The sequence below is a fragment of the Heteronotia binoei genome, chromosome 9 (assembly GCF_032191835.1).
Source record: "Heteronotia binoei isolate CCM8104 ecotype False Entrance Well chromosome 9, APGP_CSIRO_Hbin_v1, whole genome shotgun sequence".
NCBI classification, from domain to species: domain Eukaryota; kingdom Metazoa; phylum Chordata; class Lepidosauria; order Squamata; family Gekkonidae; genus Heteronotia; species Heteronotia binoei.
The window spans coordinates 32,164,232-32,184,034 of NC_083231.1; the positions used below are offsets into that span (position 1 = coordinate 32,164,232).

At 40.0% G+C, this 19,803-nt stretch overlaps 1 protein-coding gene across 1 annotated transcript in view; it reads left to right on the plus strand.

The window, feature by feature from the left end:
* Positions 1–19,255, plus strand: part of MICU3 (mitochondrial calcium uptake family member 3) — a 43,484-nt gene extending 24,229 nt beyond the window's left edge. Inside the window, exons 9-15 of the mRNA XM_060246405.1 lie at positions 914–1,009; positions 4,515–4,615; positions 5,189–5,360; positions 14,450–14,558; positions 16,561–16,718; positions 18,025–18,134; positions 18,877–19,255. Coding sequence (XP_060102388.1) covers positions 914–1,009; positions 4,515–4,615; positions 5,189–5,360; positions 14,450–14,558; positions 16,561–16,718; positions 18,025–18,093 — 705 coding nt within the window. The 3' untranslated portion in view covers positions 18,094–18,134; positions 18,877–19,255. The remainder of the gene's footprint in view (positions 1–913; positions 1,010–4,514; positions 4,616–5,188; positions 5,361–14,449; positions 14,559–16,560; positions 16,719–18,024; positions 18,135–18,876) is intronic.
* Positions 19,256–19,803: the final 548 nt, after the last annotated feature.

A 19,803-nucleotide genomic window follows, 5' to 3' on the forward strand; every position in this document is an offset into this window, starting at 1 on the left:
TCGGCGGGGAGGGCGGGATATAAATTAAATATTATTATTATATAATACCCATAGATATTTTTATTGAATAACATTCAGTTCAGTGACTCCAATTCAGAAGAAAATAGTTGTGCTTAATTTGCTTTAAAATCAGTGAGATGGGTTAGTCAGTCTGTCATAGATTACAGTGACACTTGTATGATTAATTTTCTCTGAATTGTGTTCACATTTTTTTCCTGAACTGTACTGAAAAAAATCCTAGTCCAGGAGTGACCAAACTGTGGCTAGGGAGCCACACGTGGCCCTTTCACACATATTGTGTGGCTCTTGAAGCCCCCACCATCCCATCAACTGGCTTGGAGAAGGTATTTGTCTCTTTAAATCACTTCTCCAAGCCAGTCAGCAGCTTGCAGAATGCATTCAGAATTAAAATTGCTTTCTTTCTACATCTCCCTTCCTCCCCCCCATCTATTTGCCTGCCTGCCTGTCTGCCTTGCGGCTCTCAAACATCTGACATTTATTCTATGTGGTTCTTATGTTAAGCAAGTTTGGCCACCACTGTCCTAGTCCATACATGATCTTATTAGACGTAAAGTGAGATTCAATAATCATTTTTTTAAGTGTTCCAACACACTTCATTATACTTCAGTGTTTGGTTCAGTATTGCGATTCCACATGCAAAGATATATTAACAACTTTGAGTGATCTTTCTTACAAAATCACGTCATCAACAAATAAGGAAGTTGGGATGTTGCTGCTTTGAAAATGGCAGTGTTATATAATATTCTTTGTGCAGGAAGAAACAAAAAGGTAATCTCATATGGCTTTCTTCTTTGTGAAGATTAGTTAGCAAAGATATACAAGTGTATAAGCTGTCAGTGATTATTCCTTGATCCCCCCCCTCCAACACCTATGCTTTTTAAAAATTCTGCAGGTGCTTAAAACAGAAGGAGAGGACCTCGTTCCAAGAAGCTATTGGGATACTCTGAGACGCAGCACGAGCCAGGCACTCTTTTCGGACCTAGCAGAGGTATAATAAAACCTCTGTGTGGTCTGTAAACCTTTTTTCACATACTCCTTTAAAGTTCCTTTCTTTGTTTTCCTTCATGGTAAATGTTTATTCTTCTTTGTAACTTGATTTGCTGTTGGAATTCTGGTCTTTTTGTTCTTCATTCATTTATTGATTTTTGTTTGATACTGTGGTCTATCATAAGTGTAAATGACTGGGGAAAGCAATGGCAAACCACCTCATAAAAAGTCTGGCATGAAAACGTCATGAAAGTGACGTCACCCCAGAATCGGAAACTGGTGCTTGCACAGGGGACTACCTTTACCTATATGATTTATCAAGTGTTCTCAGATGTTTGTAAGCAACTGCCAGGTTTATTATTTGACTATTCATTTCTCTAAAAACATTTATTCACTGAAAAAATAATTCTAGTGGACCTCTAGACATTAGAAGGATGTCTAGAATGTAATGTTGAAAGAGTCTAAATTGAATTCAGTACATTCTCTTTAATTAAACATCCATTGACAAAGCATTTGGGTCAAAACATCACCTCTGCCTGCTAATACACATTTTTCGTTGGATTAGCTCCCACCTAGGATGATCAACATAGAACTTTAGGAGGTACTGAGTTGTTTTAGTCCTAGGATCTGGACTGCATTTGTCCTTATTGGGTTTTTATTGATTTTTTTTTATTTTTATTGGGTTGGATCCAGTCAGTTCTTTTCCATGGCTGAATTGAGAGGAGGTAACCCCTGTGACCTAAGCTGAGGATCATGGAACCTGCATAGACAAAAGCCACTGTGGGATGGGGGCAGTAGTAGTAGGTTTGAGAATTGGGTAAGATATTTTGAAAAAGCTGGCTGGATCCAACCGATATAATTGAATTTGTAAGCTGCTTTGAGTTTAAGGGAAAAGCAAGATATATTTTTCTTAAAAGTGAATACATAGAAGAAACAATTTGGGCATGTCAGCTATATTTACTCCAGCCCTTCTCAGAATCCCTTCTTATATTCACCTGTTGAATGTTGGGATCTCCACAGTGGGTTGAAAATGTATCTGAAATTCACCAAGCATAGCATCAGCCCATCAGCAGGTAAGAGTCAAACTGTTGATGGGCTGAAGCTGTGCTTCATGAATCTGCAGACCTCCCAGCTAGAAGGAAGGTAATTTATGTTTCTGAGAGACAACAGAAGAAGACTTTTTTTAAAAAAGAAAGAAGAAACGTTTAGTCCTTGAAGTGTATTGTGAAATACGTTAATATGTTACTGAGCAATATCTTCAGGTTACGGTCACACAGGGAGGCAAGATTTTCTCTGGCAAACACATATTACAGAACTGACATAATATGTATGCAGAATCAAATAGAATGCCTGCTAGTCTCATTAAAAAGGTTTCAGTATATTCATACCATAAGATATATTTTTAATTCTCTTCTAATTAATCAACACAAAGGTCTTCTTTATTTTCTGCACTCTCTGTCACTCACTCATCCACTGAAAGGGCTAATTCATGTGATTCTGTTTTTTTTGCGGGGAGGGGATTGGTGAGTTATTGTGGGTGACCATTAAATGCACAGAAAATACATGGTTTTATTGCTTCATCATGTGTTGAAATTGCAGGCCACCCTTCCAACACAAAACTTACTGTGTTGAAAGTTAAATAACATTCCCAGAGCCTTTATAGGCAGCATACATGAGATCCCTAAACAGATTTACATCCAGGTAGCGTGCCTCCAGATAATACTGCATGAGTTTCCTTCAGACTAGTCTTTTGGTATATCATTCTTAATCCGGATATATGAATGCACTACATGAATACGTAAAAGCCCTTCCAGTTTTCTTTGTGCAGAATATATAAAAGCTCTTCCAGTTTTGTTTATAGTGGACTATGGAGGATAAAATGTTGTACATGTTTTAAAGGAAGCATGTTGTAACACAGTATCGTAGTCATGCATCAAGTATTATTATAATCTCAGACTGAAGGGACAGATATTTACCAGTTAAAACATTTGAGAGTTTCCTACTTAGTCTCATAGGATCTCATCTAGTTTGGCCCTTAAGCATTTTGGAAATTATATATCCATGGGTTGTTTGTCGCTCGGCTGTTGTCCTTGGCAAGTACTCAGGTGTTTTGGAGTACTGTGTTTCCCAAGGTGCCCAGGACCTGATGCTGGCTATGGTGGCATTCTAGAGGCCAAGAAGGGAATTGTCCCTAGTTTAAATAGTGGCAGAGAGTAATGCTTTGAGGGGTAATTTTTTTCAATAACATTTTTATTCCTTCCATTCTTCTCAATCCTATAAAGTTTAAGGTATTGTTTCATCTTCATACTGTGAATTTCCAAGAAAGATCACACCTTTTAAATAGTTTTTTAGAATAGCTATGTTTACATATTTATTTCTGCTTGGAGATTGGTTCTAGTCGTTGTATGTTTATATATATTATAATGGCCACTTCCCCACATTTGTACCTTTAAAATGACCAAATAGGTATTTTGCCTTTCCAGATGCTGTTTCTCATTTCTACTTTTCCCAGGCATTTAAATTGAAAGCTTTACCTAAACCACCTTTCTGTGGCAGATGAGTATCACTTAAATGCTTAGAATACTGTTGTTAATATGAGTATTGTGGGGAAGTAAAATGCCTTCCTGATGATTCACAAAATTTCAAGATCAAAAGAAATTGCTGTAATCACCCAGGATGACCCAGGATAATACAAGACTTAGCATGCACCATACATCTGCCTTGTAAATTGACTTCACACCACTCCAGGAATGTGCCCAACTGCACTCAAAGGGTTTTGAAAGCTATAGCTGTAATGGTCATCTGTCAGTTTTATTTGCCAGAATCAAATGTGACCTTACTGCAAGATCTTTTAGGCCCTGATTATTTAAACTATGCCCTGTAGATTAAGCTTGCCTCTTTAGGAGGACAACATTTTATTAGTTAAGTGAGGAAACTACATGAAGGCTTTAGAATGGTTTCTGCCTCTGTCCAGCAATTATAATTCCACTCTTACTCTGTTTGTTTATGAGTTTTTCCCTCATAGAAAGTGGAATCTTTTGACATTTTTGCATGGACAGGTTTTTGCAGAGAGATAACAGCATGGTGTCGAAACCAAATATGACACTAGCGGCTGAGGTAGGCTTTCATTATTTTATTTTCCCCATCAAAATACTTCCTTCAACTTTTTTGACATTAAAGATGTTATGAGAAAAAAGCAGTTCCAAATATGTTTTGACTTTCTCTTTAAGAATGTTTTTAAAAACATACAAACTTATTTTCACTACCTAATCCTTTCTCATTCATCAGCCTTGATCATAGCATTTTGAAATGTTTATTGAGCTAAAAACTTAAGTTACAGTTGATGTATCTATTATATAACCTGACTAATTTATTACTAATTTTGCAGATTGCATGAATGCATTTGGTCTTAAAAACATTTTTTCAAAGCAAAATATTTTGTGACATTTATTTTTTCTGCTAAATTGATTACAGTTTTAACTAAATTTTATTTTGGTAATTTTAAGCGTGCAGATGACATCACTGGTTTACTGTCTGACACAACGCTGCTGGTCCACTTTTTTGGCAAAAAAGGAAAGGCAGAACTTAACTTTGAAGACTTTTATAGGTGAACCTTGACTTTATATGTGTATATTTTTAAAGAATGAAAATGGGGAATTCTTCTGAGTCACATTGTAGCACTGGTATCTGTATTGTACTTCCTACTGAACTTGCTTAGCACTCCTATATGGAATATACTTAATTTGCTAATTCTGTTACTTCATCTATGCTTCTCTTTCATCACAGTGGGTCTATTGTACTTTACAACAGCAGTAATCCCATTTTATGTACTATTATATGCATGTTTACTCCGAAAGTAACTTCCATAGAGTTCATTAGGACTTACTTCCAAATTAAGTTTCATACGATTGCACTCATACATATAGTTCAGCAAATCTAAGGAACATTTGGAGCGGATTTAGAATCTGATGCAGAGATTAATTTAGCGAAGGATTACTTTATTTAGCAAAGGATTGCTCTATTCTACGTGAAGGATTTGATACAATACAGCATCAAACCAAACATCTGTCAACTCTTGCTGATATTGAGCAAAATGACTAAAACATGGGCTTGAATATTTTATATATTTGGGGTTTTTGCACAAATGGAATGTTAAGATATCAGTGTTTTCCTACTTTAGGTTTATGGATAACCTTCAAACTGAAGTTCTTGAAATAGAATTCCTTTCCTACTCTAATGGGATGAATACCATCAGTGAAGAAGACTTTGCTCATATACTTTTAAGATACACTAACGTTGAAAATATATCAAGCTATCTGGAAAATGTGCGCTGTAGCATGCCAGAAGAACATGTAAGTTTTCACATTTAAGACCCATGCAGTTGTAAAGTTGCATAGACTATGGCTTTCAATGATTCTAAGTAAAAATAGAGTTTACTAGAAAAAAGTATAAATTATTTTCAAATACATGCTTAGAAATGTAGCCTTAACATCATGACTTCTATAGAATCCTGACCATTTGGAATTTAGAAAGAAGGGACAAGGAGTTAGTCCATAATGTGGAGGGAAAAATGAAAGCATGTGGATGAATTTTGCTCACTACTTAAGTCCTTTGCATTTCGACAGGGCTTACTTATTCTGGTTGATACATGCAGAATCTGAACCATGCCTAGGAAGTAATGTAGAACAATGTTCATGGCTCATACCTCTTACCCTTAAAATTTGTGGATCTCAGCTCTTGCTCATGATCCATTACAAGATAATTAAAATGCAATATTTCAATTTATGTTAGGTTCTCCCATATGGTTAACATATTTTTAAAAGGTTCCTCCTAATAGCTCCGATGGTGTTTCTCTAAGCTTCTGCATGGGTCTTGGTGCCCTCCCACTGAGCATGCCCAGAAACTCCACTGCGCATGTCCAGAGGGGCCCCCAGATCCCACCAGTTCCTTTCTGACTGCGCTCACGAGCGGAAGCTCTCCATGTCACTCCGGTCGGTACTTTTTTCTTCCTATTTAGCTTCAAAAAAACCCCCAAAAGATATTTAGATATATAGTAATGTTAGTTAGTTGTTAGTTTCTAGTTTACGTAGTTAGTGTCCAAGTTTTTCCCTCCCTCAGCCCCACCGCTGGGCCCGTTGGCCTATGTTGGGCTGCTTCAAGCGCTGTTCCCAGTGTGGGAGCAAGCTCACCCCCACGGATGGGCACTTCCTCTGCCTTGGCGAGGGACATTGCACAAATACATGCCTGCATTGCCAAAAGTTCGGCAGACAAATGCGGAAGAATCAGGTGGCAAGACTCCAAACAGCACTCATTGAATCTGCTCTCACCCCCCGACCAATGGGTGAAGCATCCACTCCGGAGGGCTTCTTGGCATTGGCGGTAGCAATTCCCCAGCTCACTACGCCGGCTATGTCGTCCGCCTCGACCAAAATGGCGTCGACTTCAAACCCAGCCATGCTGAGCAAGTTGACAGTTGTCGACCTCTCAGTCCTCCTCCTCTTCATCGACTAAAAAGCGGAAGAAGGACAAACACACTCACAAGGAGCATTCCAAGAAGCGCCGGACCTCCTCCACACCAGAGGACTCCACGTCGCTTCAGCTCACTCTGCGTAGACTGGACCATTTGGTTTCAGCATCCGAACTGCTAAAGATCTTACAGATGCCGACCCGTCGGGCAAACTCCCCAGTCCACAGATAGGATGCGACCCTGGATTCCACTGAGGGTGACGACAGACCTCACCCAGCAAAGTGCAGCCTCATCCAACTCGGCTTCGACCACTACCGCAGGATCCCCCATCAGAGACCCGCCAAAGCAGGAGCCTGTCGACCACCCACTAGAGCCCAGGATACCTCCCGACGATTGGCCAAGACCGGATTTCGATCAGAGCTTTCCACACCAATGGCCCCCGGCACCGAACTTCCACCCGTGGGATCAGAGGCAGCTGCAGTACCTCTACGGACCACCCTTGCCCTGGCCTCCCCTCAGACGCTACCCGAAGTGGAACCAATACTTTATATTCTCTGCCAGATCGATTCCAAGGGAACCGAAGTGACCCCCAAAGAAACCTAAAGACCGGAAAACTACCCCGTCGACCTCAACCAAGCCGACCAGACCAGCACAATTGGACTCAGGCTGATCCAATCCAAGAGAATCCGATGTATCATCGGTGACTGCCTCTGACTCTGATGAGTCCAAATCGGGCAATCCGGCAGGGCCCTCCACCCCGGTAGGAGAGGACCTCCTGGTCTCACCCTCCGAGGACTTACAATCCTATAGCAACCTGATCAAAGGGATGGCCTCTACACTGGGTTTCTCCATCGTGCAACCGCAGCCAGAAGTCACCGACCCAGTGTATGATATAGTCCAGAAGGACACCTCAGCAGCCATTGCCCTGCCAATGACCTCTGTCCTCCTACAAGCAGCAAAATCCCACTAGGAGAAACCAGCATCTTCATCTTGTCCAGGAGGCTGGACCATCTATACAAGGTGCAGGTCAAGGAAGCAGAATCTCCAGATCAACCCTGGAAGAGCAGACCTTACAATCCTTCCCAGAGGCTGACCTACACTGGCAAATCTAAGTGCCAGAGTACTCTTCAACAACAGCACTCCAAAGCCCCCAAGGGCCCCAGACAAGGGGTTTGACTCCCCCGAGTTGGCTTTCCTACAACCAGTCGTTTTCTATGTACCACCCGCTTATACCCCCACCTCCCATCCTGGCTCAAGATTACATCAGACAAGTGGGCGTTATCAATAATTGCCAAGGGGATGCGATCAAGTTCCACACTCCACCTCTACCATCTGGGGTCGTTGTGACACGTCCATCCCCAATCCTGGACGAGGTCTCGACTGTGCTAGCCAAGGGAGCCATAGAACCTGTCCACCCAGAGGACATTGGACAGGGTTTCTACTCCCGGTATTTTACTGTACCCAAGAAGGATGGCGGTCTCTGACCCATCATGGACTTCAAGAGTTTAAATGTATACGTCACACCCAGAAAGTTCTGTATGACTACGCTGGCACAGATCCTACCTCTCCTGCAGCAGGCCTGCTGGATGGCCACGATCGACCTCCAGGATGCATATTTCCATCTCACAATCAGAGGGGACCTTTGCCAATTTCTGTGGTTTGCGGAGGGACAACAGCACTTCCAATACAAGGCGCTGCCTTTCGGCATCTCCACAGTCCCCCGGGTGTTCATCAAAACCATGATGGTGGTAGCGGCACACCTCAGAGTCAAGAATATTATAATTTTTCAGTACATAGACGACTGGCTCCTGGTAGCCAACTTGGAATCCAACCTAGTTTGGGACGTTCAAACGATGTTGGCACTACTAGCCGACCTAGGCCTCCAAGTGAACTTCAAGAAATCAAAGCTGCAACCTTCGCAGAGGGTTCAGTTCATAGGAGGGGTTCTAGACTCTGCCCAAGCCAGAGCCTTTCTGCCCCAGGACAGGGCCCTCACGCTACAACAACTGGCACAGCAAGTGCTGAAGAATAGTCGAGCCTCAGCATTCGAGATTCAGCGCTTGTTAGGCCTGATGGGGGCAACCACGGCAGTAATTCGCCTGGCAAAGCTGAGAATGTGCCCTCTGCAGCTCTGGTTCATAGCGTGTTTCAACCCGATGCGGCATTCTCAAAGCAAGATTCTCAGACTCCCACAGAGCTTGACACACTCCCTTTCATGGTGGGTAGTAGAGCAACATCTTCTGGAGGACGCTCCATTCAACAGTCGACCCCCATCAGAGACCTTCACACAGATGCCTCCCTGTGGGGATGGGGAGCACACCTCCGAAACCTATCTGTGGGAACGATGTGGGACCACTCACACAGACAGTGCCACATCAATCTGCTAGAGTTGCAGGCGATCCTCTTTGCCCTGCAGTCATTCTACCCACTTCTCCAGAACAAGGTGGTCACCATAATGACAGACAACACCATGGCCCTGGCGTACATCAATAAACAGGGTGGCACCACGTTAGGCAAGCTGTGCGATCTAGCTATCACACTTTGGGACTGGTGCTTAGAGAAGGGCATTACGCCAGTAGCAGTACACCTCCCAGGTACTCTCAATGTTCATGCGGACTTCTTGAGCGGGGGGGGGGGGAAGCACTGCTCCACGAGTGGGAGCGCAACGATGCTTATGTGTCTCCACTCTTCCACCATTGGGGATGACCTCAGATAGATGTCTTCGCAACACACCTCAACAGGAAGTGTCCATTGTTCTGCTGTTGGGAGGGAGCAGACAGACAATCACTGGGGGATGGCCTCCTACTCGACTGGAAGAACAAGTTCATCTATGCATTTCCTCCGATACCCCTAATACCCAGAGTTCTCACCAAACTGCAAAGAGAGAAGCCTACCTGTATACTGGTAACACCTTTGTGGCCCCGCCAGGCATGGTTTTCAGTGCTTCTGCTTCTCAGCCACACGTTTTCCACCATTTTCCAGCAGCCCTGGACCTCCTCATCGGCCAAGAAGGGGCAATCCTGCACCACGACATCCCTCACCTGAAATTAACTGCATGGTTAATCAAGCCAGATCATTCTCCCTGAAAGTCCAGGAAGTCATGGACTTAGTCGGAAACTGTCCACTAGGCGGTCTTATGCCACTAAATGGTGGAAGTTCTGCTCCTTCCTGGCAGGATCGTGCGTTCCAGAATCTGCTTCCCTGGAATCTATCTTCTCCTTCTTCATTAGTCTCCCAGACAAGGGTTAAGCTACTTTTAAATTAAAAGAGTTAAATTACTTTTAAAATGGTCTACGGAAGATGAAGTAGTGAAATCTCAAATGATTAAGTGGGCAATTAATGTAAATAAAGAAATACAAACTTGGGAATATTTGTGGAAGAACTCTATGAAGCTTTCGACGTGTCATAGTATTAAAGAGAACTGTTTTAAAATGATGTATAGATGGTATATGACTCCTAAGAAATTGGCAGAGATGAATAATAAGATGCCAGACAGATGTTGGAAATGTAAAAAACATGAATGTTCTTTCTACCATATGTAGTGGACTTGTGAAGGAGCAAAAGAGTATTGGCAGATGATTCAACAAGAAATTTCTAGGATCTTGGGATATGAATTTATAAAGTTGCAGAGACTTTTCTGTTGGGATTACAAATGGAAAAATTTCCAAAAGAAGATTTGGTACTTGCTTTCAGCTGCTAGGACATTATATGTGCAGTTGTGGAAGCAAGAAAAAATACCAGAGAAATGGGATTGGATTGTAAAAGTTATGACATGGAGTGAAATGGACAAATTAACAAGAATTTTAAGAGACTATGATTTAGAAGTTTTTAAGATGGAGTGGAAAAAGTTCAGAAGATATGTAGAAAAAGAGGAAAATAAAAGGACATTGGACAATTTTTTATAATGATTAAGTCTTAGAAAAAAGAGGAATATTAATTTTTGGTTTTATCAGTTAAGGGTACCTTTAAACATTAGTACTTTAAGTAAATAACACTGACGGGGGTCAAGTAACGGGGGGAGGGGTGGGTAGAAAGTAATATATGGGATAGATGAAAGAAGTTATTAATGATTCAAGAAATATAATTTGTTACCATATGTTACCAAATAAAATTGTTTTAACCATCAAGACAAGGGTTAAGCTACTTGTCCCTGAAGGTGTACTTGGCGGCCATATCGACCATGCATGAGAACATACAGGGGACATCAGTCTTCTCACATAGGGATACTAAACGGTTCTTTCGGGGCCTCCATAGGATGTGCCCCCATGTTAGGGACCAAACCCCATCCTGGGACTTACCTCTGGTTCTTCAGACACTGACAAGGAAGCCGTTTGAACGAATGGCGAGGTGTGACCTCCGGTTGTTATCATGGAAAATGACTTTCTTGGTAGCCATTACCTCTGCTAGGAGGGTGGGTGAACTGCAAGCCCTCAGAGCGGACCCCCCGTATACCACATTTTCGGCTGATGGCGTTAGGATGATCCACATGAGGTCTGAAGTGTTCCTACCTACCTTTCTTCCTAACCCCAGTTCGGAGGAGGAACATCGACTGCATTCCTTGGATGTGCAGTGGGCACTTTCCTTCTACTTGCACCGCACGCGTCCATTTCAGAAGTCTCCACACCTCTTCATAACTTATGCAGAGCGCGATAGAGAAAATAGACTCTCCTCACAGAGACTTGTGAAATGGATAGTAGAGTCTATCAAACTATGCTATTTGCTAGCCAAAAGACCCCTCCCTGGACCAATTCGGGCCTATTCAACGCGACCATGGCCACATTTACTGCTTTCCTCAGAGGGGTGCCACTATCAGACATTTACAGAGCTGCGACTTGGGCATCTCCGCACACTTTCGTGAAACATTATGCCCTTGATCTCCAACTACGCTCCTTGGCCAGCATTGGGCATGCAGTTTTGCACTCCGGTCAAGCATGAGGTCTCTTCAGCACCCGTCTTCCAGGTAAGATCGAGCTTGCTAATCTCCCAACAGTGTGAAGCACAGAGACCACAAAGAAGATAAACAGGTTGCTTACCTGTAACTGATGATCTTCAAGTTGTCATCTGTGCATTCACACTACCCGCCCTCCTTCCCCACTGCTGAGGACCTACGCCATTAGTGGTTTTTCAGCGGTCAGAAGGAACTGGCGGGATCTGGACACGTGCAGTGGAGTTCCTGGGCATGCTCAGTGGAGGGCGCCAAGACCCTCACAGAAGCTTAGAGAAACACTGTCGGAGTTGGCACAGGCACCGTAGATCCCAACAGTGTGAATGTACAGATGACCACTTGAAGATCATCAGTTACAGGTAAGCAACCTGTTTTTATCTAGTTAACCAACTATGTGATAACAACTGAAGAGATTTACTTGATTTCAGTCATTTTAGGGATTATACATTGATCAGAGACTGGATATAATTGCAATGTGAAAGCAGAATTGTTTTAAAATTGTGTATTGTGTAAATATTGTGATATTGTGTAAAAACATCATTCTTCCTACTATTTCCGCCTGAACAGAAAGATTCTAAACAGAAATGCTAATACTAACACCTTTTATTTAGTTCTCTGATAATCTTAGCAGCCAGATGCCATTGATGAGTGAATAGTGCTTATCAGTGTCTGAATAGAAGTTTTCAAAGTGTTTGGGCAAATGCATCATTGTCAGTTAATTATTTGTTAGGAGGGAAATTTCATAGCAGTGAATCTGAGTGCTAATGAGATCTAGTGGCAGCTGAATACATCAATGCAAACCAGCAGGATGGATGTTACAGACACTCTTTGGGTGTAATTTGCTCTGTTAGTTTGCAAAAAGCACCAGGCTTAACAGTTTTGGAACTACTTGTAAACAGTTATATTTTTTACCAAATGGCTACACTTTTCTAAAGTGTTCACATTTTACCCTGTGTAATTTTTTTAATCGAAACAGTAAGCATCACTTAGCAGTTAACCTCAAAGTGGCAGACTTATGAGCTTGTACTGAAACAGCAAGAGTGGATTGATACAGCAAGAGTGGATTGATGCTAGAACACAGAGGGGGTACTCAACAGGTATAGATCAAACCACAGCACTAAGCCACAATGTTAATGTGTGTGTTAGCGTTCAGCACAACATTGAAAAAGAAAATAGCTGTTACAAGCTTGAAGAGGACATGACAGCACTTATACTAATGGTTGTCCCCCACCTACTCCAGGGAAGCACACAGAAAAGGCATGCATAGAGTTAGGGGATCTTTTTCAACCTGGTTGTGTTCTGTTTAGGTTTTTTAGCATTTATGCTACTTAAACTTTTGTGCTTTAAGAGCAGAATTGACCATGTATACAAACTATACAATAGATATACAAAATTATAACAAAGATTTTAATTATTACATATCTCTGTATCGAAGTATTACCTCTCACTATAACATTCTCAAAACCTATCCACTATTTAATCATATAATCTTATATTTACAGACCATAAACAATATTCCCCCACAAATTCATCAAACATTCATTTAAAAATTCATGTAAACACTACGGAAACTTAATTGGTGAATTTCATTGGATTCTCTGGTTGAACTTACCTGGTGAACTGTATTTGATTCCATGATAAGATACTTTTGTTGTCATGGTATTCTGTTAAGAACTTCAAATATTCTTGCTTAAATTATATGTTGGTTTGATCCATTTGTACCCATGATTTTTGATAATTTTTTGAGGGGAATATTGATTTGTTTGTATGATTTGTATATGATTAAATAGGTTTTAGAATATTATGGTATGAGGTAACACTTGGAAATGGTGATCTGTGACAATTAAAATCTTTGTTATAGTTTTGTATCTTTTGTAGCATTTGTATGCACTGTTTGGTTTGTGTTTTCAGCTTCTAACATTGTGTTTCCCTTGTATTGTTAGAGCAGAATTGAGCAGTGAGTGAGAAAATACAAACGTGGAAGGTTTAGCATCTTCTCCCCATCAGCAGTGGCCTCAGTTGTTAAGAAAACTGGGTATTCTTTGGCTGTGGGATTTTTGAAAGGCTTTATTAACGGGTGGGAATGTGATACAAGTCTGGGTGGTTCATGTGACATTGAACTATCTCTTTCACCCCCATTAGGGGGATGTGCCCCTTTTGTGTTTCCGTTCTTTAAATAACTGATGTTAAACTTTTGAAATAGGTGTTCTCAAGCTAGAACAGTCCAAAAGCATTATTGTTGCTGGGTTTTTTTTTTCTTTTGAAAATCAGCATTTGCAGAAAGTAGTTTATAAGTGAGAATAGAGAAGAACACTGCTGGATAATGTTTCACACAATCAAGAGGCGGGCTAACAAACATGCTTCACTTAAAGTCTCTAAGGTGCATTAAATATTTAAAATTAAAAATTAAGAGATAAGCTTCAGAGGAAGTCTGTGCTGATGATCATTGGATGAAAGCCATGTGGGATGTGGGGCTGTAGTAAGGAAGGTAAAATAAGTAAGACTAAGTGAAAAGGCTGGTTGGATCCAGCCAAGGTGTTTTAACTCAGAAGCCTTACTCCAGAATAGCCAGTTTCAGCTTCAGAATGATTTTAATTTATGCATTTCACTACAATTTATTTCAAAATTTTGGCAGTCGTGATATCTCTGAGCATTTAACTGTTTCTAATTCTTTATCTGACATTTCAGTTTAATCTAAGAATTATATAGCTAAACTAAGTGTCAGGAGGTTTAAAATATTGAGCAATGAGGTTTAAAATATTGAGCAATGAGCAATAACAAATGAAACTTCTGTAAGTTCAATAAGCCACAGTGAAAGAAGTCCAGGTGTGCTACTAAAATGGGCCTCCTTTTTCCATTACCACAGTTTGATACAAAACTGGTGTTGCAGATCTGTGGTGAGGGGACGAATTTTCTCCATCCTCTGCTTGCTTCCTATCTGTTGTAAGGCTGCTAATGTCTGGCAAGCAAGGAGTTGCTGCACCCTCTCAGTCTAATGAACTAATGTAGACTTTTTAAAAATTCAACAGGGTATTACATTTGATGAATTCAGATCATTTTTCCAGTTTTTGAACAACCTAGAAGATTTTGCGATTGCAATGCAAATGTATAATTTTGCAAGCCGTTCAATTGGACAAGGTAAGACTATCTAATTTTAACATTTATGTATCCTGTGCTTTTGGTCCCAACTCATCAGAACATACTGTATGATAACATTAGAAATACTCATCCTTGTTGCTTCCCCACCTCACAGAAGTTCCAAGAGTAATGCTACCCAGGAGATATAATACATCTAACTGTAAGCACACTCTTTCCCACCAGCTATTAGACATGCAAAATAGTTAGATAGCTATCTTGCTGCATCCGTGTGTTCTTCCTTCATAGATATATCGACTTATCCCTTTAGCTCTACATTGTCTCCATACTATCTGATTGCAGTTCCATTGGGTTTGTCGTGCTACTTTCCCCCTCTTGTTTGCTCATGGAATTTGTTTTGGGAGACATGACTTATAAAGGCCTATACACGTTTCTAAGCCCCATGGGCATCAGTGGACTTAGAAGGATGTAAAAGCTTAGGCTGGGACAGATAGTTTTCCACATTGGTGTCCTTGGTATATTAAGCATTTGAAAATATAATTCCCTGGGGTATAAAATTTAAATGGCAATCCAGTGCTGCTTCTACCCAAAGTAAAACCCTATCATGTATATTTGGTACTTGTTTTAGAAGTCACATTTTTCAAATTTAATCGTTGCATTAGATCCAGCAGTTCTAGCACCTAAAGCACCTCCTGGTGCTAGAAGTGCTTTGTTCCTTTTTTGCATTTGGCTCATAAATTCCTTTACTTCTCTGACTCTGGTGATCTCGCCATGCAGATCCATAGTGTGTAACCTTTTGGCTGGACTACAATGCGCTCTATATGGAAACAACCAGGAAAGTGCAATAAATGTAGCAGCATTCCTGTTAATTGGCTTGAGTTATACTATACCTATATTAGATTAATGATATTGATTGATAGCATATCTCCAAGTTCAGTTCATGGTGCTGGTCTTGAGCTTTTCAAACCCTTTACAACCTATGTAACCTCTCCTTAAACAAATTGTGTGATAACTGCACTCTTTCCAAAGTTGTCCATTGTCCTTCCTTTCTTTCAGGAAAGTGAGATCAGTTACAAACTGTGCTAGGGCTTAATCTGTGGTACCCCTTTTAATGTACTGATCTTTGTGGGAAGGGCTGCATTGTCTCTGTACTCTTTAAGCAGAGCTTGTTAAAGCAGAGCTGTTTCAGAGAGCCTTTGCTTTATTTACTTGATTAAACCTCTAAGGCAGCTGGCTAACAATTTGAGATTTTAAATAGTTTTTAAGGTACATTTGTTTGTTTTGAAATCACTGAACTGGACAGGAAAGGCAGTATAAAATGTTTCAAAGAAGGTAAATTTCAATTTTCTATTGCATGTCTGGCATTTAAAACTAAGAGCCTATACTTTCCTGGTATCTAAAACCAAAATGACAGTTTATAGTTCCTGAATCAATCTTCCTGCAGAAGCTTCAATAATTAACACTGGGCATATGCCAGTGGACATATGAAACTGTCTTATACTGAGTTAGACAATTGGTCCAGCAGTTTCAGTGCTGCCTGTTCTAGTTGTGCTTTGCTCTAACCGAAGTTACCAGGACCAAAACCTAGGATGTTCTGAATGGGAAGGTGTAATCTATCACAGGGCCATGGCCCTTTCCCTATATCCTCTTATCTCAGGTGCTTAACAACGGTGCACTTAAGGAGGAGGAACTATGGGTTGAAGAAAGAACTTGGATAGAGGTAGTCTCCCATCAAGGTATTATCACCTCCTTTTTTGACATCCTTAGAAGGACAGCCAGATAGAATTGTGAAAATTAAATAATAGCCTGTGATTAGAGTAGTGGTTGCATACTGTGTTGCATAGTTATTATTTCTTCTAGCAGTTGCTAACTTTCAAGTGATAAGCTGGAAAAATATAAAATTTAAGTTGGTTTGCTTTCCAGCTTGTGCTGTTAGTGCTACTAGAAGACAGTATGTTCATGTACGTCTGACAGAAGCCAGGTTTTTGTATGATGATCAAATGATATCATCACCATCACCATCATGTGTGCTTGCCCCTTTTAGATGAGTTCAAGCGTGCTGTATATGTTGCTACGGGTTTGAAGCTTTCAGCACATTTAGTGAATACGGTCTTCAAAATCTTTGATGTAGACAAAGATGATCAGCTGAGCTACAAAGAATTTATTGGTATTATGAAAGACAGATTGCATCGAGGATCCAGGGTAAGAATATGGAGGATCTTTTCATCAACAGCGAATTATATTCCAGTTGCGCTGGTTCTGTAAACAAGCCTGTAAACTAACTCTTAACATGACTGTTTCTATCAGCAATCTGAATACAAGGTTGCATAGATTTTTTTTTTAAGATTGAATGTTGTTACACTAAGAATTAACTGTCTTATAATGGAAAGTCTTATAGTGCTCATTCTTAATATAGGTTACCATACATGATAAAACGATGCTCGCATAGAACCAGTGTTTGTTTTTTTCCTTGTAGCCTTGTCTACAGACATGACTTAATCTAACCAATTGTTCATCAAGTAAGTTTTCAGTTCATTATTTAGCAGGATTCATTTATAACATTTTATGGACTGTAGAATTGCTGTTTCAAACCTTTTGTAAGTCTTTCAGCTCAACAGTAGTTTTAGAGGTTTTATCTGCTGCCTGACTGCCCTCTAGAGACAAGAAATGGATTAAATTGCAATCAATGCAAATGAATTTTTACGTTAACTTAATCTTGCATTTAATTTATAGGGTTCAGTGATGTGCATCTTCTGTGACTATCAAAAATGGAGTATGTTTATGGCTGCCGTTTTGTTTTTAAACTTGAAATAGAAGATTTAGTATTTTAGGTTAATTATAATTATTAAGAAAAAATATTGACAAGTGGTCTTTTTTTTAGTATTTTGAATTGGTGAACCAGTAAGGCTTCTTTTTTCCTTCAAATGTGGTAATTTCCTTTCTTGTATTCCAAATACTGTTTTTAAAAAACATAATAAAGTCCTAACTATCATTGTAATAATTAGAGAATAAGATTGTATTTTTAATCAGTTTACCTAAAGCATTGATTTAAAGAAATATATACATTGTTCCTTACTTCTGAAGGTACATTTCTACCTTCCAATATATTACTTGTGTAACTGAGTCATCCTATTTTTCATTCATGTGATCTGATGTTTAACTGCCATCTTGTGAATGGAGAATGAAATTCAACAGTGCATGCCTTGTCACATAATTTATTTACGATGGAGGTTCCATATCTTTGTTATAAAATATAGTTTTGTCTTTCTTACCAAAATAAAAATTCTGCTGTTCTTAATTTGAAAAGCAATAATTGTCCTGTAAAGAGTTGCTTTAAATGTGCATGACTTTAGAATCTAAAATTATTTCTGCATAACTTTCTGTTCTATGACTAACATAGTTACCATTTCATCTCAGTCTTTTATATTCATGTTAATCTTCTAACACTTACCTTTGGCTGCATTCACACTGCCTGCACATGCACACTTCTTTGTCTTCTGCTTCTCAGGGTTACAAAAGCATACAGAAATACACTACTTTCAAATCCTGTGTGAAGAAAGAACTCAATAGCAGATAAAAATGGTATGTCTTTGCTGCATGGTGTTTCTAAGGTTACTGGTAAGAGCATTTCACTGCTTCAGCTTTTCAGTGGAGGGTAGTGCATAATTAAAAATATGCATAGTGGGTTTGATACTGAAAATGTACAATCCACAGATAGGGATGAGAAGAAAGTGAAGGATTAAAATTTGGATATACCGTTTTCTTAACTTTTGCATGTAGCAAGTCCCAGGATTCTTTTTCATTTTACACTACAGATTATGGGTATAAATTAATTTTTCCCAAAAGAATTTGCCTTATTCTGGTTAATACGTTCTCAGAGGCTGCAGCTACATGTTCATGTAAGAGCCATTAATTTTAAAAGGATGAAACAGACTGTTGTATTTATGCTTCTCCATAGAAACTGTGTTTCTTTTAGCGAAGGCAAAACAATATGTTATTTTGAGTGAGTTATAATTTGCAAACAGGAAACAAAGTTCAAGAAAGATTTTTAAAATATAAACTTTTGATTTATGAAAAAGAAAATACATGATTTCTTTTTAAAGCCTGTCTTGAAGTGGACTGAACAAAGATGTCATCCTTTAATTACTGGTTACAATTATTACTCATGTGTTAAGGAGAGGAAAGTATAGTTATGAGATCTTTTAGCTTCCTTTCTATGGGCCACAGATATGTTGGATTATTTGTTTTGGTTTAAACATACCTGGTGATGTTGGCAGCCAAAATTTACTCCTAAAGATCATTTAACATTTTTTTTCTTTTTCATGGATCTATTTAAGGCTGCTTTTCTATTTGTTGACAGGAAAACCCTAAGTATGGTTTGAAGGACTACTATGTTTGTGTGATGACTGTAACCAGCAAGCACTTCAGAAAGCTTTGGAAGCAATTTCGAAATCAGGATTTGCTGAGATGAACTCAAAGACAATTCCACCTTCAGTCACCCATTGTTTCACTTTGCTTTTTGCCTTGGAAACTATATAAGGAAAGAGCAGAAAATAATTAAGCCAACCATCTACCATCTGTAACAGCATACAACATTTTATCATCTTTGGCTGCAATCCTGCAAGTGCTCTGTTGCTATTATAAGTTTCATTCACTCCACTAGGATGAGTGACAGTGACATGGACAGTCATCCTTTTGGGTTATTTTTTCTAAACAGTCATGTGTGATAGTTAAAGAATACTTTTAGAAGACGACATTGGATTTATATTCTGCCTTCCACTCAAGAGTCTCAGAGCGGCTCACAATCTCCTTTATCTTCCTTCCCCACAACAGACACCCTGTGAGGTGGGTGGGGCTGAGAGGACTCTTTTAAGGACAACCTCTGCCAGAGCTTACGGCTGACCCAAGACCATTCCAGCTGGTGTAAGTGGAAGAGTGGGGAATCAAACCCGGTTCTCCCAGATAAGAGTCCGCACACTTAACCACTACACCAAACTGGCTCTCTCTTTTACCTTATCCAAAGTAGTATATGTGGAGCAGAGAGTGATTACAATGTGGAATTCGCTGCCAGAGGATGTAGTGATGGCCACAGGGAAAATCAGCTTTTTAAAAGGGGATTAGATAGATTCATGGATGATACATCTGCCACTGGCCACTAGCCATGGTGACTGAGGGGAGCTTTCACATTCACAGGCACTAAACCTCTGAATCCCAGAGCCAGGAGACAACATCAGGGAAAGGCCTCAGCCTCTATGCCATAGTGTTGGCCCTTCAGAGGAACTGGTTG